This window comes from Copadichromis virginalis, linkage group LG16 (assembly GCF_057382275.1).
Source record: "Copadichromis virginalis isolate Kocher_CV1m ecotype Utaka linkage group LG16, C_Virginalis_male_GT1.1, whole genome shotgun sequence".
In the NCBI taxonomy this organism is placed as follows: Eukaryota; Metazoa; Chordata; class Actinopteri; order Cichliformes; family Cichlidae; genus Copadichromis; species Copadichromis virginalis.
Window position 1 is genome coordinate 18572506 of NC_140633.1, and position 24665 is coordinate 18597170.

The 24665-nt window shown below is 40.0% G+C and overlaps 1 protein-coding gene across 4 annotated transcripts; it reads left to right on the forward strand.

The window, feature by feature from the left end:
• The first annotated feature begins 1701 nt into the window (after positions 1 to 1701).
• On the forward strand, positions 1702 to 24532 carry LOC146690568 (sentrin-specific protease 7). 4 transcript variants are annotated; one of them, XM_085435720.1, is made up of 23 exons: positions 1702 to 1935; positions 7356 to 7440; positions 8283 to 8348; positions 8427 to 8542; positions 9304 to 9558; positions 9945 to 10069; positions 10415 to 10515; positions 12778 to 13108; positions 14359 to 14507; positions 15527 to 15661; positions 15750 to 15783; positions 16356 to 16583; positions 16702 to 17111; positions 17271 to 17398; positions 20307 to 20423; positions 20539 to 20655; positions 21028 to 21123; positions 21220 to 21407; positions 21516 to 21562; positions 21650 to 21693; positions 22656 to 22724; positions 22839 to 22989; positions 23073 to 24532. In XM_085435720.1, the coding sequence occupies exons 1-23, from the start codon at positions 1724 to 1726 to the stop codon at positions 23226 to 23228; spliced, it is 3360 nt and encodes a 1119-aa protein (XP_085291846.1). In that variant the 5' UTR covers positions 1702 to 1723; the 3' UTR covers positions 23229 to 24532. The 4 variants fall into 4 exon arrangements, with proteins under 4 accessions (XP_085291846.1, XP_085291847.1, XP_085291849.1 ...); XM_085435723.1 differs by having other exon boundaries at positions 1868 to 2030; XM_085435722.1 differs by having other exon boundaries at positions 1868 to 1992.
• Positions 24533 to 24665: the final 133 nt, after the last annotated feature.

Consider the following 24665-nt stretch of genomic DNA (forward strand, 5'->3'; position numbering starts at 1 on the left):
TTCTTTGTTCCAGATGCTGTTGACTTAGCCACTGCCAATGTCCTAATATTCCTAAAGTTAAATGTGATGGATCTGTTTTGGCTTTCATCTTAGTGACTGACTGTTTAACTTGGACTTAATGTGTGAATCCTGTGTCCACACATTGTGGATTCACATAAACAACTAGCAGATGTAAATACTATACTTGGAATCAACTCTAGACCTTTTAGAAGACAGTAAAACTTTATTGTCATTGCACAGAAGTACCTGCTTATTTTATGAAGAAATAATGAAGGGATCATACATCTGTTATAACGCTTGAGTGAATTGTAGAATAATATTTGAGCCTCTGACAATAGGAGCTACTCATAAAAAGATAAATGTAAATGTAATTCCTCAACTGTGAATGGAATATTTTTGTTCAGCCCCCTCGAATTAAAGCTGACTGTGTACATTTAAACTGTTTCTTGTTTTTTTTTTATTTCAAAACTAGACTTCTCCTTTAAATATTAGACAAAAGCTGCTAAGTTTTCCTTTAATTGATGAGCATGATCTAGCTTTTATTGCGTTATTGCAACTGTGGTATGCTATATCTCAGAAGTAGTGGTGAGTTGTAGGGTATGGCTAAAAAAGAGAGAAAGACTAAGCCCACCATGCTATATAAACTTAAACCTACACCACCCTCCCCATTCTGGTATTCTAAACGGTCTTTAGCAAAAATATAAAACAACCTAATTTATAATTACATATACCTAACTAACAGGGTTGCCAACTCCCAGCAAAAAAGAAAAAAAAAAAAAAAAAAGGGAACCACTCCCCCACCCTCTGTTTCAAGATGCTTAATTGACAAAACTGATTTTAATTTAATGCACGTATCAAACAAATGCACAGAAATCTATTACTTTTCTCCTGTAATCAAATAGATTCAAAATCTTTCTTCAACAGAATTGCAGACTGCACAGATGGTACCTTCCCAAAGGAAAGAATACTATAACTTACTATATACTAGATATTACATACTATTTAATATAGTATACTTAATATTTACTGAATACAATAATGTATTTCTACACATTTTACATCAGATGAAAACTTTGGTTGTAAGATTCAGATAAATATTTATTAAAAACTAGACATTTTAAATGAGAATAAGAAAGAAAAGTATGGATCCTGGTGTTATTTGTCTCTCAGAAACAGTTCATTTCTTCCCTTCAACTCATTCATGTCACCTAAAAGGTAAACCTGTTTCTCCATCACCTGTTCAGCTCTGATGATTCAGTAAGGACATCTTCTGGTTTCATCTTCATGTTTCCCTCTCACCACATATCCAAACAGACATCATGACCAGCAGCTTTACAGCTGTGGCTCCAACAAACATCAGCTGATACTAGAAATTAACATTAAATAAATTCTACCGACAGCTGATCAAGCTTAAACGTGCTGCTGTTGTTTAGCGCTACATCTGCTGGTTCCCTCTTTCTGGCGCAGAGAGAAAAGCCGATCAGCTGATCATTGATCAGTTTCATGATTGAATTAGTAACTTTCTAGCTTAAGTAGTTATGAAATCCCGTTCCTTTTCACCTCAACTTTAAGGTTCGACCTCCTCTGCTGTAACTGGTCAAGCCCAGATTCGATCATGACCAACTGGCCAATCCACCACCATTCATTTATATCGTTAAAAAAAAAAGAAATAAACCCCCATCGGCCCATAAAAACGAAAACTCACGAGCGCCCCACCGGGCAAATGCCCTGGTCTCAGCCCGCTCAGAACACCGGCGCTACAACACCGCCTGGGAACAAACTGCTCTTCACGCTCTTGTTTTGCTCTGGATGCACTTCCGGGTTTCACCGGATGTTCCTAAGGAATATTGCAGCGCCCGTTGGGTACACTATCGGACTGTGGAAAATGTGTGCCTTCTGTGACTGTAAGGTGCAGGTGTACACGTCCGTGGGAAAGTAGGTTTCCAGTTTCCTGATACTGTGCGTTGCACTTGCGAGCGGCTGTGGCCTGGGGTAAGCTTTAGCTTTCCTGCGTGTTTCTAGCATCATGGGTAAGCCATAGCTTTAACGCTGCTAGCTGTAGCCGAGAGCTAATCAGATTTAGTCTTTCTGGTGTGTTCAGGCAGAGAAAATAAACATAAATAAACACGAGGTCTGCACGGTGACCTCCGAGGTTACAATGTGCCGTGTTACAACCATAATAAAGGTTGGCTGTTTGGATTGGGAGCAGCATGTGCGCTAAACATCAGCTTCAATTACAAAAGAAAGCTGGAGTGTTGCTTGCTGAACTGGCAGTGTCGGTCGCTTATGGTTAGCTGCAAGTCGGTACTGTTACAGTCACAACACTGAGTTTTATATATATTTCTGAGTTTGCATTTCATCATTTTGGCTTATGAGAGTCCACAAAGAAACTGATTTATAATTCATTTAACTTCATAAGATCTGTCGATGGTGGTTGATGCAAAATAGGAAATGCATGTGAGTTTAAACATATAGGAAGTACATTTTCTTTTGATCATGTTTGGCAGCAATTCGTGTGGTCTGCCAAGTGCCTTTTTCCCCTTTTACAGCAACATGTGATGTAGTTTCCTTTTGGAGAGGGTTTATTTACTGAATAATACTTTTTCCAGGGTTTGAAGTCAGTTAACTGACTTCAAACCCTGGAAATACCCTGGAAATACTCATACTTTTGTGATACGCTGGCCAGGATAACAACGTGGGCAATGTATCTGCAATATTCTGCAGTCTGACACACTCTGAGAGACATTTATGTCAGATGCATAATGATATATGCCTATTGACCATTTTATTAGGTACACCCGTTCAACTCAAAACAAATACAGCCAATTACATGGCATCAATTTGAGGCATGTAGATATGGCCAAGAGGACCTGTTCAAACTCTGAGCATCAGAATAAGGAACAAAGGTGCAGCAGAAGACTACAGCGGAGTGGCAGTTAAGAACAGGAAACTGAGGCCACATTGTGCACAGGCTCACCAGAATCGTCCAATCTCTATTGTCCGATTCTGGTCTGGTTTCTGCTGCAACATTTTGTTAGTAGCATTATAATTTAAGGTAAACAACATGAAAGCATGTGGTGGAAGTGTAATAGTGTGGGGATATTTTCTTGCACACTTAAGGTCCTTTAGTACCAACTGAGCACCGTTTAAACATCACAGCCTACCTGAGAATTGCTCGCCACGTCCATCCCTTTATGACCAGAGTGTAAACATCATCTCAGGTTTGGTTCTAGCAGGAAAGCGCACTATGTCACACAGGCAGGGCTCTAGACTAACTTTTTGCCATGGTTGCACTGGTGCGCCTAAAAATAAAATTTAGGCGCACCAGCACAAAATTTAGGCGTACAAGCACAAAAGTTAGGCGTACCCAAATTTTTTAACTGCATTACTTAACACCGCAGTTTTACATGTTCACGTTTTTTTTTTATTTGTAAATGATTAACTAACAACCTTTCAAAATGATTAACTTGACACCCCCTTTGCTGCCCAAATTAACAGCAGCTCCATCAGCCCCCATAGCAATGATTTTATCCAACCAGTTACTGCACTGGTCCCCAAGAGCAGCAAATGCTTTCTTTGAGGCAGCATAAATTCCTAAACAAATTAAAAAAAAACCATTTACCTCTCAGATCAAGAGTTTACAATGCAGTCTTTTTCAGTTTGAGTTTCTATATTCATGTATTATTGCTATGTTTAATTTTCAATGATAAGAACATGCTAGATATGGTTAATTCAGTAACACGACGTAATATTATTAATCATATACATAGGCTACGTGACATGACATGGCTTACCTTGGGCATGGGCATGCTGGACCTCAATGTGTCCAATCAGTATATTCGCTGGTCTTCCTTTTTGCAAGATACGAGCGTACACAATGACACATTCTTTTGTAGCGATGTCTGTGTCTCCATCGATCAGGAAGGCCATGTATGTACTGTTCGCAATTTCCACTGACGTCTTTTTTTTCAGTGTGTCAGCGATTACGCCTATAAACTGGGCGCACGCAACATCATTGCTGTATGTGGGGTTTATGTCCAAGCCATTTTTCCTGTGAAGAGTTATTTCTGACTTGAACTTAGTAAACGGAACTTCTTCTTTTGCAATATTGTAGGCGATGTTAAACTTAATGATCATCTCGGCCTCCTCCGATGACCTGTTTACTCCTGCCTGCCGCTGAAAGGCAGTGAGGAGCGGGGACATTTTGGCAGAGCATTTATCGCGGCATATAATGTGTCTTCTCGATGCTGTATGCTTTTTCAGCGTTTCAATTCGAAACGTATTAGCACCAGTGACAAATGCTGTGTTGCCGGTGTTCCAGATCTACTGGCGTTTAGATCAACTGGCGTTGGTCGAACAGATGTGTGGCAGTCTTGCAATGCCTGTAAGCAAAGACAACAGGGATCATTTGTTTCTGTTTATTTAGCACCCACAACATTTGTAGTCGCCTTCTGCACAGGGGAAGTCCACACACACCGTGTGGTATCACTTTCCACAGAAGGTGCAATCTGCAAGATTGAATGAGATTGTCAGGGTCATTGTCTGACTGTTTATTACTAATCACTGTGTAACTGCTGTACATTCACAGTAACTGCCATCTCCTTATAAATGTTTATTAGATTGACCACACTTATGCAGACTGTATATCACAACCAACTCTAACATGTTTGTTTGCAGAGGGCAGACACAGACAGACTACGCTAACGACATGTGATGTTACAACACTGGTGAAATATTAGTGTGTTCACGACATTTTTCGTATGGGCAAAAGTATTGATATCAGGATGGTGATTCTTATGTGTATGTCATTTGGCATTTTGTACAAATGTAGGCTGATAATAAATACATGATATCATTTCATTCATTTCAAAGGTTTATTTGCATGACGCACAAACAGACACAATTGAAAGGTACAAATGTGCATGACACGAATTCAAACGTGGTGCAGATGTGTGTCACAGGTTGATCTGGCTGTAGGCTGTGGCACTTGGCCAGAGGTGGCGCTGGTTGACTCGAGTCCATGTTAGTGCACAAAGTAAACTGCACGCTGTAGTTGTGAAGCAAAAACGCTGAATTCGGAGAAATAAACCGTGCGAGGGGGACGATAACGACGACAAGAGTCTCCCGATCGTTTACTCTTGCTGTCCTGTGAACAACAACGGCGTGGTGTTACTTGTTTGCTGTTTTCGCGATCGCGTCACGCATGAGGATATCACCAGGTAAACTCGCCACATTTTTAAACATTTTGTTGTTCAACAGCATCAAGACTGACGGAGTGTGTTTGAGACAACCTCGCAAGTGTCACAGGTGACACATTTGGCGTTTTTTTGCTGGTTTGTCGGTAGCAGCTCCTGAAACGCAAGACTGCCACACATCTGTTCGACCAACGCCAGTTGATCTAAACGCCAGTAGATCTGGAACACCGGCCATGGTCTTTCCACACTCGCGACAATAAATGCAGTGCATCATATTGTCAGCTTGGCTGTATCTTAGCCAGGGAAACTGGTCAAGCCACTCGATTCGAAATCTATACATTTTCTCACTTTTACTTTCAGTGGACTCCGGCTGGGAGTCGATCGTATGTGGCTCATTTTCTGATGCCGTCTCCGGACCAGTGTTTGACAAAAACGGAGAGGTTGATGGCTCCGTGTCAGAGCGCTGGCTCAGAATTTTGGACTGATCAGGCCTTAACTTAACGAAAAAGTTATCAATTTTTCTTTTCATATTTTCTCAATACCAACTTCATACACTTCTGACCTGGGCTACTCACCCTTCTCTATCTGCCCGCACTTTCAAACGTAAACACAAGTAGGTCTGCAGGAATATCTGGACCACGGCCAATCACAGAGGTCCCCGCCTCTGAGTATCTCTGATTGGTTTAGAACACGACATGGGCATAATGTGTGTCTGTTGTTGAACACACGGAGACTTTCAGGGTTGCTGAAACTTTTTTTTTCCGAGAAAATACTTGGTCGCACCGGTGCAACCAAGTATTTTTTATTAGTCGCACCATGGAGAAATTTGGTCGCACTCTAGAGCCCTGCACACAGGTCAAATCTTCTCCAGCTGGTTTCTTGAACTTGACAATGAGTTTATCAGATCTCAGTCGATAGACCACCTGTGGGTTGTGGATGCGAAGTTATTAAATTTGCAGCAACTGTGTGAGGCTTTTATGTCAATGTGGACCAAAATCTCTGAGGAATATTTCCAGCAACTTGTTGAATCTATGCCATGGAGAATTAATACAGTTCTGACGTGGGGGTCCAACCTGATAGTAACAAAGTGTATCTAATAAAGTGTCCGGGGAATGAATGTATTACTCAATTTATTTATTTATTTTTAAAGAAAGCTTATTGTGGTAATGTTCTGGGGTTATTATTCAGTTTTAATAATGTTTGAGTGTTTAGCTGAATGTGTGGTTTGCCATGTTCCCCCTCATTTTTCTTTTCTTTTTTCTTTTTTTTAAACACAAGCTGATTAACTGCTGTTTATTTAACCATGTGTGCGTGACCACAACAAGTCATGAAGTACTGATGTTTTTGCCTGAGCAAATAAAAAAAACACAGTGTTATGTCACGTTTCATTAAATCAGGCTCAGTCATTTTTGTTCATAAAATATTCCATAAAAACTGGAAAATGTGTTTTGTTTCAATGTTCAGAAAACATATCCCAAGAGGAAGCAGTTATGTTGTATTCCTGTGTTAATATTTGTCTCACAGCTAACTATAGGTCATAAAACTATATGTCAGCAAGTATTTCCTGTTTTAGGAAGTCATTAGTCTTCCCATTACGCACATTTTTCTCTGTTTTATCACATTTGTCTAAATTTTATTAACATTTGGCAGGAATCTGTTAGCATGTCCATCTTTTGGAAGTTATTTGACTGAGCCACCCAATTGGAGTTTTTCTTCCAACAAAACTTGTTGTTTGTTAGATTTATACCATTTTCACATTCACATGCAGGCCATTTTACATGCTACTGTTCTTGATGATTTTTATATATTTATATATTTTATCTTATTCTTCCCAGTTAAATTTACCCTTCATTCTAATTTGTGTTGTACAGTTATTTCATTTTTAACCTTAATTTATATTTTATTCCTTCCTAGTTAAATTTACCCTTTTTAATTTTTCATATTTATTTCCTATCTTATTCATAGCCTTTCCTTTTTTGTTTTCTTTAGGTCACGAGCAGTTGTCCAAGCATTTCACTACATATCGTACTGTGTATGACTGTGTACGTGACAAATAAAATTTGAATTTGAATTTGAATTTGATTTGATGATAATAATAATAATAATGATGGCACACTATATGGCTTTTTTCACATTTGTCTTTTTGTTTGCTTCTTGCAGTCTTGTTGCTGTGCCTTACCCGTGGACCATGATGGAGCAAAGGAGAGCCTTAACTATTCCATTTACAGTGGGCAAGGATAACCTGGTATATATATCACCTATGTTTTATGAAATACCCACTTTCCATTTCATCCATTCATTCTTGTGAGCTTGTGTGAGTGTGCCGTTTTAATTGTATTTCCTCTTGGCCCAATCCTGTGGTGCTGATGGCTTCATTGCTGCATTCATATCCTTTGCTGATCACAAGCACGTTGCAAATTGGGATTCTTTTACTTTCTCACATGTTTGCTCTTGTCAGTCTGATAATCAGTGAGCCCACTCTCTTCCTAGTAAGGGCTGGAGACCTGACTGATTGAGGATAGGGAGCTGTACTTAGTGGATTTCCTTGCATAATCAACGCTTAAAAGCTGTTACAAGGATTGCAACTAAGAGTTACTTTGACTCCCACTGAAGCTGCTGATTATGTCTTCGGTGAACTTATTCATTGCTGGTGTTTGTAAAATATCAGAAAACTAGCAAAAATAACACCTCTTAAGATACCACAATGCTAAGTTCTCCTAACAGAAGTCTAGATTTAGTTTACAATGACAAAACGAGAAGCAACAGATGCTTCTTGAGAAACAGCTGAAAGTGGACAATGCAGGTCTTTTTGCCCGAGAGTCAACATTTTTAAATAGGTGTCAGCTGACTCGTCCAACAATTCATGGGTTAGGGAGCTTTGACTGCTACCCATCATTGTATTTGAACTGGAATTATAGACGCTAGCTTATACACACCGCTTTAACAGCAGCTGGTCTGACAGTTGCAACTGCATGCAACAAGCTTAGCATATTTCCTTAGTTGTGTGAAAGAAATCTTGCGCTTTTGTTTATTGCATTGCAATGTGTTTCATACAAGCATGGTCACTAATAACCGTATTAATTTTAGATGGAAAATCCACTCAGAATTCCCATGACATGTCTTTCATCAGAGTATGGAAAATTAGAAAGACAGGTACAGCGTTATCTTTATGCTAACATGGTTATTCTGGGTTATTCTTATAACTAACAGTGTCTGCCTCCTCTTTGAAAGGTTTCCTGGACTGCGTTTGCAGATTGCAAATTCAGAAATCGCAAGTCACCGCATAAAAACGGATCCACGAAGTTTGATCACAGCCATGCAGCTATGATCGCACTGGACATGGACAGGTAAGGAGGCAAGAAGTGTCGTGTGATGATTTGACTTTTTTAAACTGCGGACTAAAATATCTGCTTATGATTTAAAACTCATAAATATGTGCTGTTGTCTACACTGAAGCGTACTGCGCTTATGTTCTCTGTAAAAAAATAAAAAATAAAAATTTTTTTTGCAGTCTTAAGCATTCACAAAATGGGGCGCTCACAATTAATAATGAAGTTCTCCAAGGTCTCTCTTAATCTAACCTTCATTACTCCAGGACAACAAAAATAAAAAAGTGTCACTGCAGTATTTCTTCAAAATTAGAGTACGGTAATATCATTTCTCTGCAGAGCACTTGCAGGAGCAACAGAAATGGGAGAAGAAGGGTAAAGAGTGCTGATAAATTAAATAGATGGAGGTGGTCATTGTTCTTTAAGACAGGTGCTGCACAGTTAGTATACGTCCATTAAAATGCCTGTTTGGGCCACCCAGGCATATTTGCCTTTTCTGTATATATTTTATAAATTTTGCACAGTGGTCAGAGTTGCGGTCCATAAAGGAAACATTGCAAACACCATGACTCAAAGCCAAGCTTATCATTTCTGCACATGTGACTTATCTACACCATTAGACCGCACCCTGTTGATCAGCTGGCACACATAAAGTCTCACGTGCAGAGATAGATGAGTTTTAAGCCTGAATACCTCAGTGGGCTTGATGGGAACAATATGCGGAGAAGACGTCGTTCGAGGAAGGTTGTGAATCAACGATTCTCTGCTTTCTCCCACAGGAGGAAGCCTCTTCTGATCCTGACAGATGTCCTGAAGACAAAATTCGGCATGGAGTATATGGAAAGGACAAAAAAGACTCATAGTGCGAAGAACAGAGGACAAACGCCAAGCAGGCGGAGGGAGAGCGGTCAGTGTAGAGAGGAAACACCGACCTACAGAGACACTAGATCCAGTCAGAGGGAAGCCAGGAATAACAGGAGCAAGAGTGTGACACCCAAGCGCAACCAGAGGACTGTCACTCCAACCTCCCAAAGGTGGGATAGCATTGTAAAAGAAGTAATGTGAAGGACTATTAGTTAGATGAAGCAGTCGGTCTCTCTCAAATATCCTTACGAGCAGTAAGTTCTGGTAAACACCGACCAACCCAATAAGACGAAGGGGGGGAAAGTAAGTTAAAAAGTGTCTGTCTTTCTGGCCACTTTCATTAATTTTACATCTTTAGAGGCTTGTAGAATCTGCAGTAGCTCATTTTAATTGGGGAAACATATTTACATACAACACACTTTACACTAAAGCCAGCATACTTTTTTTTTTTCAACCCAGACCTGAATGGAAACGCCCAATTTTTAACAGTTTGCTAAAAATAGGAATAAACTGTACAGCATAATCAGAACATCTTTTCCCGTCTTTTTCTCCACAGGTTGAGCCTTAGAAGAAGACCACAAAATGTTGACAACCAAGAGGACAAAGAAGAAAGCAAAGATATCGAGGAGGTGATAATAGGCAAGGACAACACAGAAGATGACAGATTTGCTGAAGTTGTAGGTGGGTAAACATGAAGAGTTGATGCAGTTGTTGGTTTAATGCTGCTGGCGCTCTTTTGTGACTGACTTTGTTGTCATAAAGACAATGTTGGATTTAACTGTGAATAAATCGTGTACTCGAGACATTACCGTTCCATCCACCGCTGGTCTTATTTCCAGAGTAGCTTTAAAAAAAAACAAAAGTTATATAGAGCAAAGGACATCACATGTTACTCTGTTTACTTATCAGTGTTTAAAGTTTAGTAATCGTTTTCCTGTTTTTGACCTGCTTTGAGGACAGGGAATTCCATTCATAGGTTGTCAGTGGTGTATGAGTGTATTTTAACTTTATATGTTTGTCATGCAGACTGTGGGTTGTCTTTGAGCTGGGAGCCTGCTGAGGATATAGTGTCCTGTGACATCAAAGACAGGTGGACTGATTCAGAAAAAGATGCACAGCCTAGTCTGGTGAGTACCACTTTTAAAACTCAAAATGAAACCAGGAACAATCAACCTTGATTAAACTTAACCAATCCCCGGAGAGCTCAGCAGGTGTGCACCAGACTATGCAAACATGGTAGCAAATTTTCTTGTCAGCCTTGTGCTTTGAATAAGGCTTTGAGTCCTTTCCACGCAAGCAGTCAGAGTCTGAAACACTGGAAAAACAGAAACTGAAAGCCAAAGTTGATTGGCATACTTCCTGGCCATAACAATTGAGATCATGTGTGGGGAGATTCTGGCTCTAAAGTTAGAGATAAAAAGTAGAGACGCGTCCTAACCAACTGCAGGCTCAGTGATCAAGAACTGGCAGGTGACAAGAGAAAAGGTGTTGGCAAACCAATAGAAAATGTGACTGTTGGACAGATTAGGTTGAGACAGAAGCTCACTTCCTCTTTGAATTTAAGAGATTCAGTGATATAAGGAACTTTTTCAGGAGATAAAGTGACGGGGCACATCTTACTTCCCAGTACATGTTAGCATGTTGTGACCTGAGCCTAAGAGTTACTGCATGAATTCCACCCCTGTATCGTTTTAGTGAATTTAGTGCTACAGTTAACTAGATTAGAACAAAAGCTGGGAAACGAGTAACCTGCCTCAACACAGACAGCATAGACAGAAGGAAGAGCGCAGGGCACCTCCCCCACCCTCATTCAGATCTGGCGTTTGGAATTATTTTGGTTTTCATGTCACGTATGACCCTGAAGGTAAGCGAGTCATGGACTAAAGTAAAACAGTATGTTGGATGTGCCATGCAATGCTCAATTACATGGGTGGGAACTAGTGTGTTAGCGCAGTTAGCTCGTTAACGTGTTGGCCGTCTAGCCCCATGCACAGGGCGATCGGCGGTAGCTCGTTAACGGAGATTTGCCGTGTTGTGGCGTTAAGGTCATTTCAACGAGATTAACCTGAAAGCACTAGTGGGAACACAACGAATATGACTGCACATTTACGCCGACATCATCCTAGTGCAAAGACAAAAACAACAAGCATGCTACTAACTTTAGCCGAGTCATTTAGACAGCTGTTAGCACATGATTCTCCTTATGCTGCTGAGAATATAGCCCAGAAGAAGCGGATAGTATAGCTTTTATTTTGGAAAGAGACATTTCTCTGTAATAAACTCTCTTTTCCAAAGATGAGTGATTCCTCAATCAGATACAGGGCTTGCAATATCGCTAGCCCGACGTCCTGGAGCTAGCGATTTTTTTCAGTCGGGCTACCAAAATCTATCTCTGCCCTGCCCGTCGGGCTATTGTAGGAAGGAAAAATATATGTCAATGCTTTTGCATTCTTTCAGAAATGTAGCTGGGTAATTATGTCATTGGCATCGGTGAGCCACTGTCAATATGTGACATATTGAAGTCGCGTTTGAATTTGCGCTTGTTTTTTTGCTTTCACTTTGCAATCGTGCGAACTGTGTATAGAGAGCGACAGTACTGATCTGTGAGTGATGATAATTTGTGCACCAATTCCTCTGACATCGTCTTATTAATCGTTAGCTTACTATGCAAACATGACAAGTGAAATCTCCCGCAGCTTAAACATGTGAGAGGTTGATCGCGCAGAGAATCGCTGAGCTTATGTGAGTGCGTGTGTAAAAGCAGCAGGATATATATTTGACTACGATGACCTGGATGACTGAGAACCTTCACAGACAGATATATATTTTAGTTCTGCTGAGCCAAATAAGACAGGTCAGGGTGAAGAAGTGACAGCCAAAGAAAAGCTTACCACAAAACGGAGAAGTTATGACAAATCAGACTATGAGGCAAAAAGAAAGTGCAGCTTTATGGTTTCATGGACAAAATAATTTCTGTGGCTGCAATATGACGAGCTAAATAACCAGGGCTGCACATAAGTGGTCCGCAGGTGCGTATTCGCTGTCAAAATAAAAAACACGCACAAGGGTTAGGGTTAAATTTAAAAACTGTACTTTTGAGTTAAAATATATATTTATAATTTTAATAAATGACAAATTAAAAAGGCATGAACATTTTTTGTATCGAAAAAATATCGAACCGTGACACCAAAGTATCGAACCGAACCGAACCGTGAATTTTGTGTATCGTTGCACCCCTACTCAGCAGTTGTTATTCCGTGTCTAAAAAGTGAGATTAAAAATTTATTTTGTTTTACTGTATTCTAAAAATGGCTCTGTGATCTTTCAGTTTATGCTGTGTGCTCAGTAAACAGCAGAAGTGATACATTATACTTTATGTTGTGTGATAGAAGAGGAAAAGAAGGGATTCGGCGTCCCAATGCAATGGAACGGAGAGCCCCAAACGCAACCGCGAGAGCGTTCTTCAGCTCACAGAAGAAGATGGAAGAGATGGAGGAGCATTCTCTGCACCCATTTGTCACGAGGACAGTAGAGAGGATGGTGATTTGGAGAGCTTGGAGCATTGCATAGTGCAGTTCACGGTGGGTGAAGACAATGGAACAGAAGTTCTTGTCCCAGTCATCAACCCTGATTTGGAACGCGAAGATTTTACTGGCAGCCCAAGACAAAGCCTATCATCCACACAGGACAACGGGAATCAGATCAGTCCCTCTGAGCCCAGTGAGTACACCCAACAAACGTGTGGCTTCAGTCCACTGCTGAGTGTGTCTGAGCAGGCCAGAACCTGGCAAATGAATACGTGTGTGTGTGTGTGTGTGTGTGTGTGTGTGTGTGTGTGTGTGTGTGGGCCTCATTTAAACAAAACTTCAGTAATTAATTGTGCTGCATCTGCTCAGTGACTTTGAAATTGACTCACCTTGAAATAGCGGCCATCAAAATAAAGTGTGTTACTAAGTCATACATGTTATAAGCGGCTCTTAGTCAGAAAAGTTGCACAACCAATATTCCCGATTATGAGAGAGAAAGCTACTGCCTATTTACAGCATGTGATGGAGAAATAGGCTTTTGCTGATTGTTTTAACAGATTAAAAGACCTGCATTTGTGGTGACGAACCGTTTCACTCTAACAAAGTACAGCTATACTTTTGAGCGTTTAATTCTCTCAGCCCTCTTCACAAAGACCAGGATTTGTGGGCGCTATCTGTTGGACTAGTTAAATGCATCTTAAACTAATCTCTTAATCAGTAATGGTGGTCAGATAAAATGTAAATGATAACTTTGTTTATGTAGCAATAAATACATGTAATTTCTTTCTTTTTTATTTCTCCACGGCTGAAAGCAGTACTGATAATTTTGGTGCTTATTGATTCTCCAGTTTTTTTAATAATTTTTTTCCCAGGGTTCATTCAAAACCAGGTTTTGGGGTCCATCCCTACTAGGAGGCATCCTAGGAGTCTGATGCCTGAACCAATTCAGCTGATTCTTTTGAGTGTGAAGCAGGATGTTATTAGGTTGTAACCATTAGTTGCTTTTTGCATACATTCACCAAAATTAGTTTGAAAAGTTACTAAAAATGTCAAAGATGTCAGCTACCCTGAGGACTTACTTATTTATCAAGTTAACAAGCTGTTATTTTAATGCCTTAAACACTAAAATACAACTTCTCTGTAGCATCCATGTTCTTTCTATGTTTATGAGGCACATGAACACACTGAAGACTGACGCAGGAAAAGGGGCCATCCGGGAGCACGTGAAAATACAATTAGCAGCTACAATGTTTTCACTGTTTAGCTTACCCACGTGCCTTTTCCTGGATTACTACTGTCCTCACTGTGGCTTTAAAGCCCATTACATTTCCATTATACAGTATCAGATAGGGGCTTATGTGTCCTCAAGCGTTTTGTACTTTTAGAGAATTCCAAAGAAAAGGTTCACTCTGGCCTCATGTTGTCTTAATGGTTGTGTTTCAGTTGTGCTGTCCAGTGACGATGAGGAGGGTGGAGACGTTTCTCGGGGCTGCAGCCAAGTCCGCACACTGGTCGCTGTGGAAGACGCAGTAATAAAGGGTCAGTCGTCACAGGAAGCTGAGGCCAAACAGCAACACACTGCTGACATGCAGGTTGGTAGAGTGTGTTCAGTCCAGCACAAACACATTTCATATGTGATCTCAGTTTTTATAATCCCCTTATATATGTTCTTTTCCTTTTTTATATTGTGCAGACAACAGCCTCGCACATGCCTCTAAACTGAGCTGAGCTAATGCCCAGATTAACATGACATCACAAAGGGTGTTTTACAGACATGATCCGGGGGCCTAAGGTTTTACTTCACCCCAGGGTGTCCAAGTCACCAACTGCTAATTAAAAGACAATACTTTGCCTGTGCGGCAGCCACTTAGTCTTGTATCTGACCCAATGACATGAAGGGAGAGAGGAGCCATGCACGTGGATGTCTGGATATAATAAAAGGAAGAACTTGTTCTTTTCTAAACCATTATGTTATCGATTTCACAGTCACGTGAACTAAGATCACTCTACAGCTGCTTTCAAAAACTGCCACCATTGTAAGATCGTGGCATTATAAGGAGAACATCGAGTTTCAAACCTGGTACATTAACAATGGTTTATAGTCAATGCATTTAACACATGCATCAAATTTTGGCAGGAAGAGTCACTGAATTCAGCTTTAAATAGCTTTGCAGTGCATGCAGTGAGTAAGAATATTTGTGTGTGTGTGTTCTTTAGCTGTAGCACAGTATCACAGATCAGTTTCATTTAGTGCCACAAAAAGGTTGAACAAACTCCTGCAGAATAGACCACCAGGTGACCTCCTGCGTCTTCTCTTTCTTTCTCATTTGAGCAACATATCAAGACAAATATCTCGATATGCTATTTTTCAATAGACAGCGGAATACCTGCAAACTGCCATGTCATTCTTTTAACCACCACCAGATGGTGCCAAAGCAACAATTTTATATAGCCTCTGCATGCTGCCCTTTAATCATGCCACTAGTTATCTTTGTAGTCTGTTATTATCCTGACATTACCGTGTATTAATCTGTTTGCATCGTTGTGCGGCTTCGCAGCCTGCTCTATTTCCTGTAAACTTTGCATGTGCGTGTCTGTTTGTGTTTTGCAGGTGTTTGTTGTGCACAACACTACTCTTCCAGTGACTTCAGCTCCCAGTTTCAATATAGACTATTCCTGCATGGAGTTGCCCTTCTGTGGTCTGCACTGTGGAGTTTATCATGGAAAAGCAAATGGACCCATCGCGGTAACCCTAATAAAATGCAAAGATGGGCTTTTTGCCGTAAGCATGCACAGAATTTGAAAATCTAATGCATCTTTCTCTCTGTTCACAGATAGAGGAGGAAGAAATCATCATCCCACTCAAAGGTAATATTTATAAATATGTTTTGATCTTAAGTAATTCCTTTTCCTAATAACTTTTAAAGAGAACCTCTCTCCATCAGCTTTTCTGATCATTTTTTGTGCCTTTGGGCAGGGTTGTATAAGCTTTGACACAAAAACAAGTCACCTCATTTTGTTTTGGCACAGTATCCTCTCCTAGCTTTTCACTTATTTCGCTTAGCTTCTTTGTGCTAATGCGTCAAACCCTCAAGATCCCAGTAGACTTTCACCTCTGAATCTGTAAAACTCAGTCAATTTATGGGTTCATTTAATGACATTTTAGCCTGCCTTTGTGTGCGTAACCCTTGTTTCTATTAAAGAAGAGTGGTTGAACATTATTTTCCAAAGCATTAAAAACAAAAGTATTACTTAGCTAGAAAAAGATTTATAAAAGGCAAGAACAAAATTGTTACCTTATACTTTAAAAATACTTGCACAAAATATACAAGCTGTTTGTCAATTTAACAAGACAAACATTGTAAAATACCAGAAACAAGAATAAAGTGTAAAGCTGTTTGTAAAAATGTATTGTCCTTACGACCGCATCTTGTGTTCAGACACCAGTGAGGAGCTGGAGGTGAAGTTGACCTTTGAGCGTTTGGAGCTGAGGAGGTACAGTGTTTGGGAGCGACAGGAACTGGAAGAACGACAGCTGCACTTTAAGGGTGATGAGGAGCCCACACCTGCTGCTGTGCTGCTATTTTGTGTGTCAGAAACTGCTGCCGCTTCGGTACAGCAGGACCTCCGCCTGCTGTCGGCCAAAAAAGATGGAGCTGTGAACACTGGTGAGACTGCTGGATGACAAGTTCAGGGTTTTGGTCATTTAAACTTAAAAATGCTGAAGGTTTCTGTTATATAGTGCCAGCATTCAGCATTATTTCATATTGCGCTCTGTTTTAATAGGGAAAGCCAGCCCTTTCATCCTGCTGACTCTGAGAGAACCTCTGGAGGGAATGGAGGGAGCTTTTTTGCGCTCTCTCCTGGACATTGTCTGTCTCAAGACTCTGGCAAATGAACAAACCAATTTAAGGCACAGTACAGACAGATTTAGTGAGTTGGGAGACGTTCTGTCTCCTGTTCTTTCTCTGGATGATAGCATAGAGCTGATTAGAAGAACTGGACTAGACTCTTTCCTGCTCTCCATGCTGGGTGTGACAAACACGGACACAGAACCTGAAGAAGACAAAAAGCCCACAGCACAAAAGACAGACTCAGTTTTAGAGACAGAGATTGCACCAGAGCCAGACACAGAAGCACCTTTGCTCAAACCAAAGCCTGATCAGGAAGAACAAAGGGTTGAATGTCCCTCTGATGTAAGTGTCTACTGGGTGGTTCAGTAAGAGTATACCCCCCCCCACCCCAAACCGTTTTTTCTTTACTGGTACTCAGCTTGCAAGCCTGCACATTTAGCTTGTGCCCACTTCACAATCACCTGACAGCCACTGGTCTGTGATGTGCATTTCCCTCCACAGAAGGAGAAAGAGGAACCGACTCCTGTGTATACAATGTGCCATCGTAGAACCAGAGGATCCTACTCTGTGTCACTGTGTAAACCAGGCTCCAGCTGGACTAAATATAAACATCAGGGTCTGGCTCACAGGCAAGTAGCCTAAGCTAAGATGCTTATGAGATTCATCAGTGGAGGTTTGAGATCTGTTCATACAGACCACCAGTATATTTAAAATATTTGTACAGACAGGTCCTTAAGTATTTGGATAGTGGCACAAATTTTATAATTTCTGCTTCTTTACACCAACACAGAGGATTTGAACTACAGCAATTAAGCTGTGATTAAAGGTATATGTCAGGTACTTTGATTTTAAGTTGCCCGGACAAGTGAGACTAAATGTTAAAAAGTTACAGGAAAAGTTTGGGTAGTTCCTTATACAGACTGTCCTATTATTATAATAGATTTTATAATTTGAGTTGATTAATTCATAGAAATGTTTTTTTTTATATTTTTAAACTGTGGACCCAGTATAAATAGTGGAAAACCAGGAACTTTTGTGTTATTTAACTGTTTATCTGTTCATTACTTTGGTGTACTATGAATGAAGTCTTCAATGGGCTGATGTAGGTGTTAATTCAGGGAGGTTGGAGCAGTTTTGTGGATAGTTGTGGCCTGCTACTTGTTATTTTTTGAGGAAAACCAAAAACTCATGGTTGACCATGAAAAACAGGTTAAGTGGATGATCGTAAAGCTCTCATAGGTGAGGAAAACCCTTTCACAACACATCTAGCAAATTCGGGAATATTTATAAAGAAGTAGCTGTATCACCATCAAGAGCTATAATCAAAAGATGCCTTTGTGACAGTAAATACAGAGGGGCTACAGCAAGATTCAAACAGCTAGTATTGGTCAAGAACAGAACAAACTGGTTAGACTTTGCTAAGAAACATCTAAAAAACATCTGGTCCAGCTGTGGAGTAGGATTCTGCAGAAAGATTAAGTCCAGATGAGCGTGAACCAGAGTGATGGGAAGAGAAGAGTATGAAGAACAAAAGGAAGGGCTCGTGATCTGAAGCATACCACATCATCTGTCAAACACAGTAGAGACAATCTGATGGCATGGAAATGTATGGCTGCGAGTGGAACTGGGTCATTGTTGCTGATTGATGATGTGACTGCTGATAGAAGTAGCAGCATGAATTCTTTGCAAAATGCTTTACTACTTGGATGCAGTCAAAATCCGGAAACCTGGATGACCTTTATTAAAGAGGATAATGACCCCAAACACAAAGCTAAAACTACCTGAAAACAAGGAACAGAAAGTTCTCAAGTGGCCAAGTCAGTCTACTGATCTCAGCCCAAGCTTATTTTCCACTTGGTGAAAGCAGAGAGCTCCACAAACAAACAGCTGAACACAGCTGCAGTAAATGCTGTCAGAGCTTCTCAAAGGAGGAACCTCTGGGGATGCCTATTGACTGCAAAGTATAATTCTTAGTTAATTCTGAGCCTTTTAAAATTGTGCTATGTTGTAGGGCTGGGCGATATGACCCAAAATTCATATCTTGATATTTTTTACCTAGATGGTGATATAAGATATATATCTCGATTTTTTTTTTTTTAAAGCCATAAAGTAAGAACAAAAAGAGAGTTCTTAGTCAAAGCTGTGTCCCAGATGTCACACAGGCACTTTTATTAACATAGAGCATAGATGTACATAAAATTTACTCAAAAATAAATTATGAGCATTTATTAAATAATAATGCTCCATAAATAAAAGAAAACAATGTTGTTTTTGTGCATAACAAAAAGCTCACAATTGTGCAGTCAAAATGTAAACTAAAAGACGCTGAGCACAATAACAAAGACAGATTTCACAGCTGCTCTGTTCCCAACTTCTACTCTGTGACTGACAGCATTGAGTTTGAAATCCTCTTCGTAACCACGTCTCTTAACAGGTGCCATTTATGGTCCTTATACACAGTAGGGTAATATTACGTTGAAGCACAATACGTATCACTCCGCGAGGCTCCTCGGTAGCCGTAATGCTCTGACAGTCCATCAAGCGGTGCAGCTCCGTAGCTTACCAAAGTCGTACTAAAACATTTTTTGACAGATTGCTGAGCGCTGTGTACCACATAAAATCGGTTCGCAGCCATCAAGCACAACCAGAATTCATACATAAGGCGCGCTGTCAACTTTTGAGAAAATGAAAGGATTTTAGGCTGTGCAGCGCCTCTGGGCTGCATGGCGTTAGCGTGGTTAGCTCGTTAGCGTGGTTAGCTAGCTAACACGTTGACGCCGTCCAGCCCCACGCACGGGTCGATGCGCAGTAACTCATTAACGGAGATTTGCCGTGTCCGTCTTGTCGCTTCCTGCAGGTGAAGCGATGGGGGAGGAGGGGGAGTTGTATTCAGTGAAGGAGGGGCGAGGCCGAGTAACGTTGCGTAAAGACAAAAGTGGACGAAAGAGAGGCAAACTTGCGGCTCCACAAGTATAGCTTTAACGTAACATAGACTATATCGATATAAAAGATATTGTCACATCTTATATCTCGTATGAAAATATATCGATATTTTTTTAAAACTCGATATATCGCCCAGCTCTACTATGTTGTAATATCCTAAATTGCTAAAATAATATTTTATTGAGCTCCTCGAATAAATTTTAAGCCTCCACTTTGATCACATTGTGATTGCTTAATTTCGGATCCACTGTGGTGATGTCCAGAGGCAAAATGATTAAAATGTTCAAGCTGTAACACACTGCGAGGAACTTATTGGGATTATATTTATGAACGACAAGAGGAGAGCAGGGAATATTTTGACTGGACTAACTTAATTCTTAGATTAATCACTAATCAATCACAAAAGTGAATGAATAAACAAACTGCAAATTATTTGGGGTGTTAATACTACTATGAGGTCCCCATTTATCGTAATACTAATCTGACTTATGAGATCAGTGCATCCTCATAAAAACACTTTGAATAATATGTATAACCTAAAAGTTCTGATGATCTAAATAACGGCTCATTCTTATCTCCTGCTTCCTTACTTAGGTTGATCCAGTTTCCTCCTCCGCCAATGAAAGGAGGAATCACTGTTACAATGGAGGACCTGCAGTGCCTTGACAGTGGGAAATACCTTAACGATGTTATCATTGATTTTTACCTCAAGTATGAACTTTTATTTTTTTTTATTTATTAAACAAAAGGCATTAATTGATTCTGAGTCTTGGGATAGAGATGCTTCTAAATTGATCGTTTTTGATTTTTGTGTTTTTAAAACCAGATACCTCCTCCAGAACGCATCTGCTTCAGTGGTCGAGCGCTCCCACATTTTCAGCAGCTTCTTCTACAAGCAGCTGACGCGGCGGGACAATGCCAGTGAAGGTGGCAACAGCGACTCGTAAGTAACCCTGATAGAGTTTGCAGTCTGCTTTGGGGTGTACTGATTGTGTGAAATGTCTTCACTTAAAGTGTTCTTACCTTCTTACGCTTTACTGGATTTAACAAGATAGCACAATAACTGCCAGCCGTTTAAGATACACTACATCCTCCTTAAACAGTATTATAACCTGCAGTACCTTTTGAGTTGGATGCATTGGTCATTAGTGTAGATGTCCACATCTACACCATCTAAGCTTCAAAGACCAAAATGCAATGCTTAATAGATTGCATGTTTAATGCATTTAGACCTGATATGTCCTGTAATCAAGATTCATGTTACAGGCACGACTCCAAAAATGTTTTTATTGTTTTTATTTTTGTTTGTATTCAGCTGTCAGAGACAGAGGCGGCACCAACGCGTGAAGACATGGACACGACACGTCGACATCTTCAAAAAGGACTTCTTGTTTGTACCTGTCAATCAGGAGTAAGTTCAGCACAGGAGGTGTTATTTGCACAGTTTTCTTCTCTTTTTAATTTTCAGTAAATCTGTTAAACACATCACATGACTCTCTCCATTTAGAGCTCACTGGTATTTAGTTGTCATTTGCTTTCCCGGACTGGGTGAGCCTAAAATCGAGGGCTGGACAGGAAAGAGCAGCGACGTGACGGAGGAGTCTGAGAGTCAAGATGATGCGCAAGGAAGTAAAAGCTTTGATGATGATGTGGAGAAATCACATATGCGCAGTGACAATATAGACACAGACACAGGTATTTTTGACTCATGCCTTCTTTGTCTTTGGTGTTTATATGTGGTGTTTATACCAGTGACGACAGAAAGGTGAAGGTAATCATTGTGTGTCGTTTCGTGTCTTTTAGAAAATACCCAGGAAGAATTCACCAAAGATTCACCACCTAATCCAGTAGTAAGATATAATTCAGTTACATATAAGAATATTTAAAAGTGTCTGTTTGTTCCTGCAAACCAGCTCAGTCTATTTTTGTCTTTGTAGAGTTGTACAGAGCTGACGTGGCAAAAGAAGACAGTTTGCAAAAGGTGAGTTTTTACACCTTTTTAGTCCATATTCTAAAAAGAAACTCCTTTTGTCCTCTGATCATCTGTTTTCTGACCTCTTAACACCATTTATGTTCATGCACTGATAATGGTTTAGTAGGGTGGGTCTAGATGGGGTGTTTTATTAGGAAAAGCAGCCCAATGCTCTAAATTGTGGCTGTGTGTGACTTCCTGCCAGGCTCATCTGCTTTGTGTAGCTTGACATGACTTCTATCCAAAATGTATTAGGCGCATATGTTTAAGCAGAAAGCTGCTTCCAACATACGTCTAATGAAGTCATAAGCATCGTCGACAGTTACTGGTCAGCCACCACTGGCTGATTTAACCCGTTGAGTTCAGTTCAACATGCCGCTCAATGTGTTGGTTTCCCTTGTTGCTGGGCTTCAAAAATGGTGGTTTAGATTTTTGTGAAGGAGTTGGTCTCATGAGTCATCGAGTGATGCCTTTGACCGACCAATCGGTGGCATGCAGTATGATGTCACATCTTTGGAGCGACTCGGCTTGTTTGGAGCCCCGGCTGAGCAGGTACTAATAAATACCTGCTACCAGGTAGATGGTTGGATACTTTTTGATCCCACAAGGGAAATTTTTGTGCTACAGCAGCATGATAAAGAGTAAAAATAGTACAGTATTCAATCCAGAATAATAAACAACACAGTTAAATAATAGGGATATGGCTCTTATACTATGAGATGGTGCAGGAATTTATGTATTTACAACAGTGGTTAAAAAGGCACTACAACTTAATGTAAAACCCCTAACAGCTGAGCTGAGCCAAGTAGGCACTTGCGGAAAAGAGGCAATGGTCTTTGTGTGTTTTGGAAGTTTATGTGGTTTCCCCCCTGGTCTCTGGGTATTTAAACACATCTGAACAAAAAGACTTTACAAATGAAAGCTTGATATAAAAGTAAACACTGACTTGCAGCTGTCTGTCCTCTCTGTAGGCCGTGTATTCTTATCATGGATTCCCTTAAACTTTCTCTTCATGAACGAGTCTTCAAACTGTTGCGGGAGTAAGTATGACACCTTAAACCCACAATTCTGAAGCTGGGTATATGCATGGGTATGGGTCTGTGTGAAATGTTATTGTATTTTTATTTTTTTTTAATGACACATTTGTCTGCCAGATACTTGCAGTCAGAATGGGAGGTGCGTCGTGGGTCACCGAGGGACTTTGGTCCTGATCAGATGAAAAGCTCACACTGCCACGTCCCCCTTCAGGATAACAGCAGCGACTGTGGCCTCTACCTGCTACAATACGTTGAGTGCTTTTTGAAGGTAAAGCACTTTTTTAACGTCACATTTAGTTTAGCTAATAATGCGTTCAAGGACAGCATAAATAATTCTGCTTCTGCTTTCAGGACCCCGTGGTGCACTTTGACCTCCCACTACACCTAGAACAATGGTTTTCACGGCAGCAGGTGCGAAGGAAGCGAGATGAAATCCGAGATCTTGTACTTAACCTTTACCGACATCAGAACCTGGATAATAGACTAGGAAAGCAGCTGAGCGGTTGAGCACATCACATTCCTGTAGCCATTAAAAATCACTGCTCATACTGAGCAACGGTCATTTCAGCGTGAACTGAAAATATTTCTTTTAAAGCAGATTCTTTTATTTTATGCATTAACTTGAAAATGTAAACCTTTGACTACCTGGGGGTCCTATTAGTGAATATAAAAGAATTGGCTAATTAAAAATAAAGGGCAGAAAAAAAATAAAAGCATATCTAGACACACAAATCAATCCAGACTTTTTACTGTTTGTTTTTATACTGATAACTATTTTATAAAGAAATATTAAAATTCAATTTTCTATGTAGTATGCCCAAGCAGATAATGTGTGAAAGCATAACAGTGGTAAAACTTAGTTTGCAAAGTGATATATTTAAAAAAAAAATTTTTTAAAGTTCTATTAGGATCCCCCTTGCTTTGATCTTTGGTTTCTTTTAAGCTTTTGTAGTTTGAATTCAGCTTGCTGGCATCCGGTAGACATTTCGTGTATTATCCGACTGACAGTTCAGTTCAGCTCAGATCTCAGTTGTGTGTTTTTTCTTATCCAGGTTGTCCCTGATGTTGCCTTCTTTTGTATCAAAGTTTTATTAGATGAGATTTACTTTAGACAAAATGTAAGAAGCGTCGGTGTGGTATTTAATAGACAGGAGTTTTCTTACTGAATTTCATTAGAAAAATATATGATTTGAAACCACAGGACTGTGCCTCTCCCTCCCAGCTACAGACAGACCCGGCAGTCACCCACTTCTCTAATTAAGTTAAAGTGTGTATAACAGTGTGTGTCTGTGACTCTCTGTAGAGCCCGACCAATACTTCATTTGAAAAAAGTCTGCTAATCTGATATATCGGCCAATTTTTTTTTTCTTTTCTTTGTGAAAAATAAACAGATGTTCTTGTTTGAAACACAGTAGGAAAGGAATTAAGTGCAAAATTGCCATTGCTTTCATATCAAATTGCTTCACTGGCCTGTGCTGTTATCCTGCCTGGGTTTGTCCTGCAAAATGAGTTTCAAGTCCTGGTTAATAGATAACTTTATGAATTTAACATGAATACACCTCGCAAAAAAAAGTTTAAGGGCACACACGCTGGCATGTGTAATGACCTGCTGAAGACCCATTCAGTCCTTTATTAATGTTCTCAGTTTTCCCTTTTTGCCAGATTGTTCAGTTGTCGTTTTCTTGTGTAACACCTTTATGGTGTTCTCTTTGGGATTTTTTTTAAATTTTTTATTTTGTCAGATGAATGTACAGAAACTGATTCCAAAATACATTTGGTTTCATTTGTATATTAAAACTTGTAGAAAAAATGATGCTTGTTCTGATGTGTCTTTTTTTTGTTGCTGTTTATATTTGAAACTAAATTGCTTAAGTTAATAAGCCCAGTCTGGTCCTTGTGAAGAATGATTTACAAACTGGTGCATTGTGAAGCGTTTTATTTTGA